Source organism: Callithrix jacchus, chromosome 17 (genome assembly GCF_049354715.1).
Source record: "Callithrix jacchus isolate 240 chromosome 17, calJac240_pri, whole genome shotgun sequence".
Taxonomy (NCBI): domain Eukaryota; kingdom Metazoa; phylum Chordata; class Mammalia; order Primates; family Cebidae; genus Callithrix; species Callithrix jacchus.
In genome coordinates, this window is record NC_133518.1 from 19,521,709 (window position 1) to 19,534,621 (window position 12,913).

At 38.6% G+C, this 12,913-nt stretch overlaps 1 protein-coding gene across 1 annotated transcript in view; it reads left to right on the top strand.

Moving 5' to 3' along the window:
• The window catches only part of WDR49 (WD repeat domain 49), a 165,698-nt gene that overhangs the window by 124,079 nt on the left and 28,706 nt on the right, over positions 1-12,913 (top strand). The window contains exons 15-16 of the mRNA XM_035278281.3: positions 345-545; positions 5,947-6,116. Of these exons, the coding sequence (XP_035134172.3) occupies positions 345-545; positions 5,947-6,116 (371 nt within the window). The remainder of the gene's footprint in view (positions 1-344; positions 546-5,946; positions 6,117-12,913) is intronic.

Below are 12,913 nucleotides of genomic sequence, written 5' to 3' on the forward strand. Positions count from 1 at the left end.
TTAAATCACTGATTACCTGCTAAATTTTCTAATGTTTAAAAGTTGTATACGTGACCACCTATGTGGTAAAGTTCATCTCTATCCAATAACTGACTTTACTATTTATATTTTTCTTTCCTTCTTTCCTCACCACTTCCTTTCTACCTCCCAAGTAGTCAGATAAGTTAGAAACCTTTTTAAAAATGTGATTTTATTTTTCTAGCCTCTTTTATCATGAACTTTTCTTTTGCATTTCGATCACAGGGTTATTGTTCCAGTTTTAAAATCTGCCTTTAAAAAAGCGTTATGTCATCGTAATAATTTCATATTTGGATATTTTAGTTTTGCTATTTCTTTTCATTCAGGAGTACTGTCTTAACTCCTGTAAGAACAAAATCACCAAGCCCCCAACCCTGATAAGATCATTCCAACCTCATGAGGACCGGATAAGTTCCTTAGAGATATGTGAGCTGGGCGGCCAGTTACCGATGATCCTCTCCTCCTCTGCAGACTGCAGCATTTGTGTGACTGGAGTCTGCGATGCTCCTGTTTGGATCTTTGGCCAGGTAGAAATATTGCTTTATTATTCTGGTATTTACTTGACATTTAGTATTAACTTGGGCTGTTTTCTATTTGAATCTCATCAGCTGTTTATCATTCATTAGTCATGAAAGAACTGACAACATTCCCGAAGCGGTAGCTCCAGGCGACTCTTGTCCCGTTTTCCATTAACCAGGACGGTTTCATCAAGAAGACGACACCAGAGACATGGAAAGATGGGGGCTCCGTGCAGCTCAAAATATTCCAGCGTTTCTGAAAAAATTCTCCTCTAAAATAAATTCCTTCAATTTCAAAATTTAGTAAAAATGTAATGTGGATAAAATGAACATGTTATTAAGAAGACAGGTGACTATGACTGTTAACTAAGAATGTAATAATCAAATGTAGAAAATTTCAGAAAAAAAAATCATCCTATTCATTATCTGGTTTACTGCTATCAAATAATAATAATTAACATTTACCAGGTTTTTCTTGTGTACCTGGGGCACTGGTCTAAAATTTTTCCGAGAACTAACTCATTTAATCTTCATAATTGCTCAACCCAGGAGGGAGAAGCTCTCACAATTCTCATTTTACAGATGAGGAAACAGAGGCACAGAGAGTTTGAATAATTTGCCCGAGTTCACAGAACTCAGGGTGGTAGAATTTGGCTTTTAACTCAAGTTGGGTCACTTTGGGGCTCATATTTTTAACTCCTTTCTCATATAAATGTTAGATCTGACTTGCTCCTGCCTATGAAATGAAATGGAAGTGGGGGGCATAGAAAAAAAAAATATCTAGTCTCATTTTGTTTTTTTCCAGTTGCTTTCGTGGGAACTCTTCTTGTTCCATTTGTGCTTTTGGAGACAAAATGTTTGGTTTCAACTAGTACTGTTCAAAACTGGTACAAGTTTAAGGTGAAGCCTCAAGTTTTGTCTGGCCAACTGATTTAATTCTATTTAGGAGCCTTGTGTGCCAATCTTATGCGAGGAGAGTAGGCAATTCTTTCAGTGTTGGAAGACAAGGTTTGTTGTTGCTCTGTTTGTAAAGTCAGTTTGATGAGGCCAACCTGTGTGGAAAGAATTCTAAGCACCCCTTTGCAATGTAGAGGGTGTTGGCAAGTCAGAAAATCATCTGGGAGGTGGACCCATGTTGGCTGGAAAATGAGAGTCTCAATGTAACACTCAGGAGCTGTATCAATCTCTTATTTTGTAAATAAGACAAGCACTAGACTTTTCTCAGTGAGGAAAAACAGTGGCTAAGTGGGAACTGATATGGGTATGTGGTAAATGAGATAGGGAGGGACATGACTGGCAGACTGGGCAGGAAAGAACCTAGAAGCCTGCTTCCGGCCACTGAAGAAGCCAATGCATTGCTGACGCAGGCTTTGGCAAGATTAGATGAGGTTTGAACAGGAAAAAAAGCAAAATGTCATCAACTGGGTGACCTAAGAAGTTCCTTAGACTTCTGGGGATGAAACAAGAAATAAGACCATTCTAGGTGTAGGTGCCATATAAAGTGTACCCACCAAGCATAATCTGTTGCTAAATTTTAACTAAGAAATGTGTGCTTGTAAACTACTTAGTTTTATTTTGCTGGTATTTTAATTGTTGTTTCTGTGAAGTCTTGCTTTTGTGAAGGACTTCAGACTCAAAAAGCCTGCAGGAGATTAATATTTTTTCCCCTTCTGCTCAAGACAGGAGAAGAGTCATCAGAGCTGGGTCAGTTTTACAAATTGAAGGCTAGCAAAGCTGGGAAAACTGGGTTTTCTACTTCCTTCTGTTTGCACTACTTTTTTTTTTTTTTTTTAGAAGGATTCACTTTTCTCAAGCTGTCTTGGATATATAGGTGTGTGTGTGTGTGTGTGTGTGTATATATATATATATATATATATATATATATATATATATATATATATATAATGTCCCAAGATGTACAGGAAAGAGGGTGGGGAAGTGGAAACTGAAAGGAGGGCAAGGGGAGAGAAAAAGAGGAAAAGAAAAGAGAGAAGGGAGAGGGTAAATTAGCGGGAACTGAAAAATAGCAAAGTGAGTGTTCTGCTCATGGTGTGTAAGAAGGACCGCCCTTTTTACAGAAAGTCATGGAAGGCAAGGGGAAATACACAGACGAGAAGAGAAAGAGTCCAATCAGTAAATATAACTAGGATCAAAAAATTCCATTTGTACAACATAGTGACTTTTGCCCTACATTTGAATCTTGCATTTGTTTTTCAGCTGAATTATCACTGAATTTATTAGTAATTATATAAAAAAAGGAGAAACTAATTAAGATAATTTTTCCATTGCATGCGGTCTGAAAAAAGTATTTAAAATTTAGTGCCATATTCCATATATTTCATAAAAGTTTTTTTTAAAATAAAACTTTAAATCACTTTTATAACATAGCTATTAATCTTAGGCTTATTTTCAGGTTAGATTTTTAAAAGTAAATTGTGTAGTATATTTCTAGAGTTGGAGAAATAGAATTGAAGATTTATTCATGCATGCACGTTTATCTCATGAAGCTGTCAGGTGACTGGGGGCTAAGAAGAAATTCAGGTGATGCTTGAAATTCTTCAGTGCCCCTCTTTGTGCACTAACTACTGTTGGGCTAGACAGAGTTTGTGAACTGGCAACTCTTCTCATCTGATCTTATTTGATGTCCAGTGACTTTGGTTGGGCTTCTTCATTCAATGAATAATTAAAATTTGACTTAGTTGACTACGTTTAAACAGTAATAGATTCCGTGTGAAGAATCAAGTTTCTCACTTCTCTTAAAGAGAGAAATCAGGCAAGAGAACAGAGAGGAAGTCAAATTGTCTCTGTTTGCAGATGATGTGACTGTATATTTAGAAAACCCCTTCGTCTCAGCCCCAAATCTCCTTAAGCTGATAAACAACTTCAGCAAAGTCTTAGGATACAAAATCAATGTGCAAAAACCACAAGCATTCCTTTACACCAATAGTAGACAAGCAGAGAGCCAAATCTTGAGTTAACTCCCATTCACAATTGCTACAAACAAAAGAAAAACAACCTGGGAATACAACTTACAAGGGATATGAAGGACCTCTTCAAGGAGAACTACAAATCATTCTCAAGGAAATCAGAGGACACAAACAAATGGAAACATATCCCATCCTCACAGATAGGAAGAAGCACTATCATGAAAATGGCCATACTGCCCAAAGTAGTTTATAGATTCAATGCCATTCCCAACAAGCTACTGTTGACTTTCTTCACAGAACTAGAAAAAAAAAAAAAAAACTTCAAATTTCATATGGAACAACAACAAAAAAGAATCTGTATAGCCAAGACAATTCTAAACAAAAGGAACAAAGCTATTTAATAAATGGTGCTGGGAAAACTGGCTAGCCATATGCAGAAAACAGAAACTGGACCCCTTCCTTACACATTATACAAAAATTATCTCAAAGTAGATTAAAGACTTAAATGTAAAACCTAAAACTATAAAAACCCTAGAAGAAAACCTGGGCAAAACCATACAGGGCATAGGCATTGGCAAAGACTTCATAACTAAAACACCAAAACAATTGCAACAAAAGCCAAAATTGACAAATGGAATCTAAACTAGCAAGTTTCTGCTCAGCAAAAGAAGCTATCATCAGTGTAAACAGGCCACCTACAGAATGGGAGAAAATTTTTACAATCCATCTAACAGAAGTCTAATATCCAGAATCTACAAGAAACTTAAGCAAATTTACAAGAAAAAAAAAAACAACCTTCTCAAAAAGTGAGTGAAGGATATGAACAGACAGTTTTCAAAAGACATTTATGTGGCCAACAAACCTGAAAAAAAGCTGATCACCACTGGTTATTAGAGAAATGGAAATCAAAACCATGATGAGATACCATTTCATGCCAGTTAGAATGGCGATCATTAAGAGTCAGGAAACAACAGATGCTGGCAAGAATGTGGAGAAATAGAACACTTTTATACTGTTGGTGGGAGTGTAAATTAGTTCAACCATTGTGAAAGACAGTGTGGCGATTCCTCAAGGATCTAGAACCAGAAATGCCATTTGACTCAGCAATCCCACTACTGGTATATAGCCAAAGAATTATAAATTATTCTACTATAAAGACACATGCGCATGTATGTTTACTACAGCACTATTTACAATAGCAAGGACTTGGAACCAACCCCAATGCCCATCAATGTTAGACTGGATAAAGAAAATGTGGCACATACACACTACAGAATAGTATGCAGCCATAAAAAGGAATGAATTCATGTCTTTTGCAGGCACATGGATGAAGCTGGAAATTATCTTCAGCAAACTAACAGAAACAGAAAACCAAATACCACATGCTCTCACTGATAAGTGGAAGTTGAACAATGAGAACACATGGACACAGGAAGGGGAACATCACACATTGGGGCCTGTCAAGCGGTGGGGAGAAAGGGGAGGGAGAAAACAATAGGATAAATACCTGATGTATGCAGAGCTTAAAACCTAGATGAGTTGATAGGTGCAGCAAACCACCATGGCACATGTATACCTATAAATAAACCTGCATGTTCAGCACATGTATCCCAGAACTTAAAGTTGGTGGAAAAAAACATGTCATTCCTTAAGAGTAACTATGGCCTCTGTATAAAATGGGTTCTCTTTAATTCAGTGTAGTCCCCGATTTTCTTTATTGCATTAAATACTGAGGGTGAATTTTATTTACTATTTATTACCCATTTATTTTCTTGTATTAGGCTCGATTCATTCATTGATGTTATTTGCCTGGCAGTGTAGGCATTTTATTCTGCAAACACTTATGGCAAGGCTGATCAATTTGCAGACCAGCCGATTATCTGCAGGATGCCTATAGCTCCCCTCATCTCACAGGCTGCATTCTCTGGAACCTTCTGTATGCATGAAGTGAATTGATATAAAGACGAGAAAATCAGTTCTGGATTTAAAACATAAAATAGATTGTCAGTGGGGAACTTTTGCTAGATGAATGCCTTTTAAGAAGTGTAGCCAAAATCTGAAATGATATAACTTTTTAGAAAATGATAACTGAACTGGGTTTTGAAAACATTTTAAGGAGGTAATATGCAAAGAAAATGGTTGAGGGAAAAATTAATTGTGACAATTTAATAAAATTTTGTTTTGTAATACATATCTGGCTATTTGGAATTTTAAAGTGGGAATGGTAAGATATTTCTTGTAGTTCATTGTGATCTCTTCATATAATTTTCATTTCTTTTAACACATATCATTTTCTATCTTTATTAAAGGTACATGAGTCTCATTTCCCTGTAAAATTGTAAGCTTCTTATGCACAGAAGTCACGTCTTTTTCATCTTTTTGTGCCCCACCCCAGGACTTTAATAAGTAAACCAACACATGTAAACACATACATGTTTGAAGAAAATAAATTATAAAAATAAAACAGATGTTATTTTTTTCAGGCAAAGCACTGGCATATTGAAAACTGCCTTTTCCTTCCTAATAGAGATACTAATTCAGTGGAAACTGAGATTCAAAAGGAAATTTCTTTGTTTTCTAAGGAGGAATCTTGTTTAGACTCAACAGAACATTCTCTACCTAATAAAAAAACCAAAGATGATTCAGCATACAAGTAAGTAATGTTGAACATTAGCCAAATGTCAACTGCAGTAAGATTGGTCCAAACTTCTGTCCTCTGTGGAATGTTCAATGACTACCTCAAGATTTCTCCAAAATCTAGGGGATCGGCAGGTATGTATGGACCCGGGCTTGTATTATTCAGGGCCATATTTGGTTCTTATTTCTTGACTACACTGAATTCTTACTTTGTATTAAGTGCCATCTAGTCTTTGATTTCTACTCCATCAACAATCTAATTGTGAAAATTGGCCTCTTTCTTCAAAAACAATATATCCATCTATATTAGAATGTGTATCAGATTTTAATCCTGGTTTTGATAAAGTGCTCAGGGTTTATGTGACAGAATTTCAAAGAACTTAACTTTGAAGTTAGACATCACTCCCTTAAGGCTTCTAGTCCTTCAGTGTTGCTCAGATTTTCTTCTCTTCACATCTCTCTGCTAGATCCCGAGTTTACACTCCATTTATGCTCTCATATCAAGGAGTTAGTGCTTTTGTTTTCTATACTTTTGCTAAACCATGATCTCATAATTTAATTTTCCATGCTAAATGACTATCTTATTCATGTAGCGATAGATATCTGAGCCTATTACTTGGAGAAGAAAAATATTTTGGTGCTTTTGATTTATTATCTGTTCCACCTAAGGAAAGAAATTGGGTTTACGGAGCTGACAAGAAAATAGTTCTAAATATCCCATCATGCTGTAATTCAATGCTTCTGTCATCTTCTATGTTAAACAGGTAAAACACCAGAGAACTCTCTTTTCTTCTTCCCTTTAACTCACTAGTCAGTTTTCCTTTCACTGAGGATACAAAGTGGGGATGGGAAGAAGGAAAAAGGTAGCATTGCTGTTCTTGAGGCTTTGCAGATGTGCAAAGCATACTCCTTTTCCCGGTGGTACAGCTGAGGATTCTTTGATGACCCCACTCAAGGACCTTTGAATTACACATTTCCAAACTCACGAACTCTTTGGCTAGTTTCTTACGGCTCACCTCCTCCAGCTCATGGCCCTTGTAATACACATCCCAACGTTTTCCTGTTACAGTCCTACACATTGCCAGGCCTCCCCTCTTGCACAACTCCTGGTTTAACTTCTACTTGGCCCGTGGGAAACTCAAACATTTTGCAACACCAACGTTTCCACTCTTACTCCGCTGCCCCTGCAGCACCATGTACAACTTTTCCTGTAAACTTCTTCAGGTGTTAATGAGACACAGGCCTGTTATGTCCCTCTCATTGTTACCCTAGAGGACATACATAAAGCTATTTGGGCTATGTGAATGGAGGCTAGAAAAGAAAAAGAGAAAAGCATTCCTCCCTTCCCATGGGAGTGGCTCTCAATTCACACTTAAGACACTCTGATGCAATTATCCCTTAGAGTTTCCGCATCCTTTGTATCTTAGTGTGATGGCTAGCTTAAGTGTCACAAGATCAGTTTTGGAGCTTCTTGACAAAGTGACCCTGCACCCAAGGAGTCTACCACCTCATTTTGGAATGTAGAAATACTTTTGTATTAAACATCAATAAATTATTTTGCTTTCAAAGTTTTTGAATCTCTGACACGTAGATAGAAAAGAAAAATTCCTCTTTAGCATTCTGTTATGCTAAATTACTTTGGTATTTGTTCTTCCATTTTCTTGAATTATGGCTTGCAGAAATGTCAAGTGGCATTTTACATTTAGGCAGAAGGATATTTTCAAATTAGAAATCTAGCATGAGCAATTCTGTACAATCATAGAATGCTGGGAATGGAAAGACTTTACATAGGATAAAATGTCCCCACCCACCTACCCTACTCAGTCTTACAGATGAAGAAATAAAGTTACCTCAGGGTAACACATATAGATCTTTTTGTTTCCATCACATGCATAGAATAATGAAGGCAATTGTTACAGATTACTGTTTAGGAGTATTTCAGCCAATATACTAATTTCCCATCACTTATGACAAACTCAGTTATCCTTTAAACATTTTCCTTTTGAGACCATCTTACTCTGTTGCCTGGCTGAAGTGCTGTGGTGCAACCACAGCTCACTGCAGCGTCAACATCCCTGCCTCAAGCAATCCTCCCACCTCACCCTCCCAAGTTGCTGGGACTATAGGCATGCTGCCCTGCCCAGTTTACACACACACACACACACACACACACACACACACACACACACACCCCTGTATGTTTTTCTGTACAGATAGGGTTTCATCATGTTGCCCAGGCTGGTCTTGAACTTCTAGGTTCAAGTGATCCTGCTGCTTCAACCTCTCAAAGTGCTGGTATTACAGGTGTGAACCATCATTCCCATCCTAAACATTTTTTTAAACCAATCTTTTCCTAGATTCAGACATTGGCAATTTGTTGCTTCCTTCCTTCCCTAGTATTCTTTGATGGTTGGTTGTGTTTCTGTGGGACCAATGGTGATATCCCCTTCATCTTTTTTTACTGTGTCTATTTGATTCTTCTGTCTTTTCTACTTTACTAATTTAGCTATCTAATTTTTTCAAAAAACTAGTTTCTGGATTTGTTAATATTTTGAAGGGTTGTGTGTGTGTGTGTCTATATCTCCTTCAGTTCTGCTCTGATGTTGGTTATTTCTTGTCTTCTACTAGCTTAAGGCTTTGTTTGCCCTTGATTCTTTAGTTCATTAGTTGTGATGTTAGGATGTTGATTTGAGATCTTTCTACCTTTTTGATGTGGGCATTTAGTGCTATAAATTTCTCTCAACACTGCTATAGATGTATCCCAGAGATTTTGGTACATGGCCTCTTTGCTCACATTAGTTTCAAGGAACTTCTTAATTTCTGTCTTTATTTCATTAATTACTTAGGAGTCATTCAGGAGCAGGTTGTTCAACTTCTATGTAATCGTATGGCTTTTACTGAGTTTAATACTGAGTTCTGATTTAATTGTGCTGTGGTCTGAGAGACTTATGATTTCAGTTCTTTTGCATTTGCTGAGGAGTGTTTTACTTCCAATTATGTGATCAATTTCGGAGTAAGTGCCATGTGGCACCAAGAAGAATGTATATTCTGCTGCGTTTGGGTGGAGAGTTCTGTAGATCTCTATCAGGTACACTTGATCTAGAACTTAGTTCTAGCTCTGAATATCTTTTACACTTTCCGTCTCGATGATCTGTCTAATATTGACAGTGGGGTGTTAAAGTCTCCCACTATTATTGTGTGGGAGTCTAAGTCTCTTTGTAGATCTTTAAGAATTTGTTTTATGAATCTAGGTTCTCCTGTATTGGGTGTATATATATTAAGGTAGTTAGCTATTCTCGTTGAAATGAACTCTTTACCATTATGTAATGCCCCTCTTTAAACAAACAAATATTTAAAAAGAAAGTCTGTTTTGTCAGAAACTAGGATTGCAACCCCTGCTTGTTTTCAGCTTCCCATTTGCTTGGTAAAATGTCCTCCATTCCTTTATTTTGAGCCTATGTGTGTCTTTGCATGTGAGATGCATCCTTTGACTACAGCATACCAATGGACCTTTACTCTTTAAGCGGTTTGCCATTTTGTGTCTTTTAATTGGGGCATTTAGCCCATTTATATTTAAGGTTGACATTGTTGTGTGTGAACTTGATTCTGTCTCCACGATGCTGGCTATTTTACAGACTTAATGTAGTTTCTTCATAGCGTCATTGGTCTGTGCACTTCAGTGTGTTTTTTGTACTGGCTGATAATGGTTTTTCAATTTCATCTTTAGTACTTCAGGAGCTCTTGCAAGGCAGGCCTGGTGGTAATGAATTCCTTCAACATTTGCTTGTCTGAAAAGAATCATATTTCTCCTTTGCCTATGAAGCTTAGTTTGGCTGGACCTGCAGTTCTGGATTGCAAATTCTTTTAAGAATGTTGAATATTGGCCCTCCAATCTCTTCTGGTGTGTAGGGTTTCTGCATAGAGGTCTGCCGTTAGTCTGATGAGCTTCCCTTTGTAAGTGACCTGGCCTTTCTCTCTGGCTGCCCTTTGCATTTTTTCCTTCATGTCCATTTTGGAAAAGCCGATTTTGTATCTTGGGGTTAATCTTTTCATGTATCTTACTGGCATTCTCTGGACTTCTTGAATTTGAATGTTGGCCTGTTTTGCTAGGTTGGGAAAGTTCTCCTGGATGATATTCTGAGTGTGTTTTACCAACTTGTTTCCGTTCTTTATCTCTTGCAGGTATCCCAATCAGTCATAGGTTCAGTCTTTTTACATAATCTCAGTTCTTGGAGGTTTCATTTGTTCTTTTTCATTCTTCTCTAGTCTTGTCTGCTTGTCTTATTCCAGCAAGATAGTCATCAAGCTCTGAGACCCTCTGCTAGGTGTATTCAGCTGATGACACATGTGATTGCATTGTGAAGTTCTCTTGTGTTTTTCAGCTCCTTCATGTCGTCTTTGTTTCTTTCTAAACTGGTTATTCTGGTTAACAGCTCCTGTAATGTTTTATTGAGGTTCTTAGTTTCTTTGCATTGTGTTAGAACGTACTCTTAGCTCAGTAAAGTTTGTTATTACCCACCTTCTGTAGCCTACTTCTATTAATTCATCCATCTCAGCCTCAGCCCAGTTCTGTGCGTCCTCTGTGGAGAGGTGTTGCAATCATTTGGAGAAGAGACCCTCTGGCATTTTGAATTTTCAGTGTTTTTGTGTGGATTTTTTTTCCTCATTTTTGCGGGTTTATCTACCTTTGATCTTTGAGGCTCCTGACCTTTGGATGAGGTTTTGTGGGGCCTTTTTTGTTGACGCTGTGTTCCATTTGCTTTTCCTTTAATAGTAAGGACCCCCTTCTGCAGGGCTGCTGCAGTGTGCTGGGGCTCCACTCCAGACTGTTTGCCTGGGTCCCTCCTACACCTGGAGGTATCATAGTGGAAGCTGCAGAAGAGCAAAGCCGACTGGCTGCACCCTCCTCTGGGAGCTCCATGCCAGAGGGGCACTGATGTGACACCAGTGGGAACTCTCCTGTATGAGGTGTCTGGTGACCCCTGTTTGGAGGACTCACCCAGTTAGGAGGCATGGGATCAGGGACTCAGTGAAGCACTCTATCTGTCCCTTAGCGAAGTGGGTGTGCTGTAGTGGCAGGCATCCCACTTGTCTGGACTGTTTCGATTCCTCAGAGCCAGCAAAGGGAAAGACTAAGTCCACTGAACCAGAGACTATGGCCACTCCTTTCCCTAGAGGCTCTGTCTCAGGGAGATCAGAGTTCTATCTGTAAACCCCTGACTGGAGTCCTCAGAGTTCTCACAGGGAGTCCCCACCCAAAGAGGAGGGGTGGATCCAGGTCCCACCTAAAGAAGCAGTCTGGCCACGATCTGCCACAGCCACAGTGATGTACTGTGGGGAATTCCTTCCAGTCCAAACTGCCCAGTTTCCCCAGTACTGGCAAGGGAAAATGGCTGATTGGAGCCACAGTGATGGTGACCGCTGCTACCTCTGGAAACTTGGTTGCCTTAGGCAGTCTCCAGCATACTGCCACTGGCTGCAACCCAAGCGGCCACTGAGAGTCTGCACAGTTCTGCGCTTGGAACCCAAGGCCCTGGGAGTGTGGGCTCATGAGGTGATCTCCCAGTCTATGGGTTGCACAGATCCGTGGCTAAAACATTGTTTCCCTGGTAGGGTAGCTCAATCACTCACCAATATATAGGTTTTAAAATTCACAGATTTCTCTTAAAACTGAAGCTTTGTTCTCTGCCAGATTAAATAGGAGTACAGCAAACTGATCTTTCCATGTTGATTATAATCTTATATAGGCACTGGTAGACTTCCAGGGATGAGAAGCAAAGTTATTTCTACTATACAGCATTTTGTACAATGAAAATGTATCAAAAAGTACTTGTGATCTTTAACATTTGTCTTAATCTAATTCAGATGACTGGATTGATATAATTTTAAGACTGTAGTAATGAGATGGTAAAGAAGAATGTCATTTAGGAATTGTTAAACTAATTTTTTTTTTTAATTTATTTGATTTTAGGTTTTGGGGTACATGAGCAGAGCATGCAAGACAGTTGCGAAGATACACACATGGCAGTGTGCTTTGCTTTTCTTCTCCCCTTCACCCACATTTGGCATTTCTCCCCAGGCTATCCCTCCCCCCCTCCCCCTCCCACTGGCCCTCCCCTTTTCCCCCCAATAGACCCCAGTGTTTAGTACTCCCCTTTCTGTGTCCATGTGTTCTTTTTTCATCACCCACCTATGAGTAAGAATATGCGGTGTTTCATTTTCTGTTCTTGTGTCAGTTTGCTGAGGATGATGTTCTCCAGATTCATCCATGTCCCTACAAATGACACAAACTCATCATTTCTGATTGCTGCATAATATTCCATGGTGTATATGTGCCACATTTTTCCAATCCAGTCTATTATCAATGGGCATTTGGGTTGATTCCAGGTCTTTGCTATTGTAAACAATGCTGCAATGAACATTCGTGTACATGAGTCCTTATAGTAGAACGATTTATAGTCTTTTGGATATATACCCAGTAATGGGATTGCTGGGTCAAATGGAATTTCTATTTCTAAGGCCTTGAGGAATCGCCACACTGTCTTCCACAATGGTTGAACTAATTTACACTCCCACCAACAGTGTAAAAGTGTTCCTTTTTCTCCACATCCTCTCCAGCATCTGTTGTCTCCAGATTTTTTAATGATCGCCATTCTAACTGGTGTGAGATGGTATCTCAATGTGGTTTTGATTTGCATCTCTCTGATGACCAGTGACGATGAGCATTTTTTCATATGATTGTTGGCCTCATATATGTCTTCTTTCGTAAAGTATCTGTTCATATCCTTTGCCCACTTTTGAATGGGCTTGTTT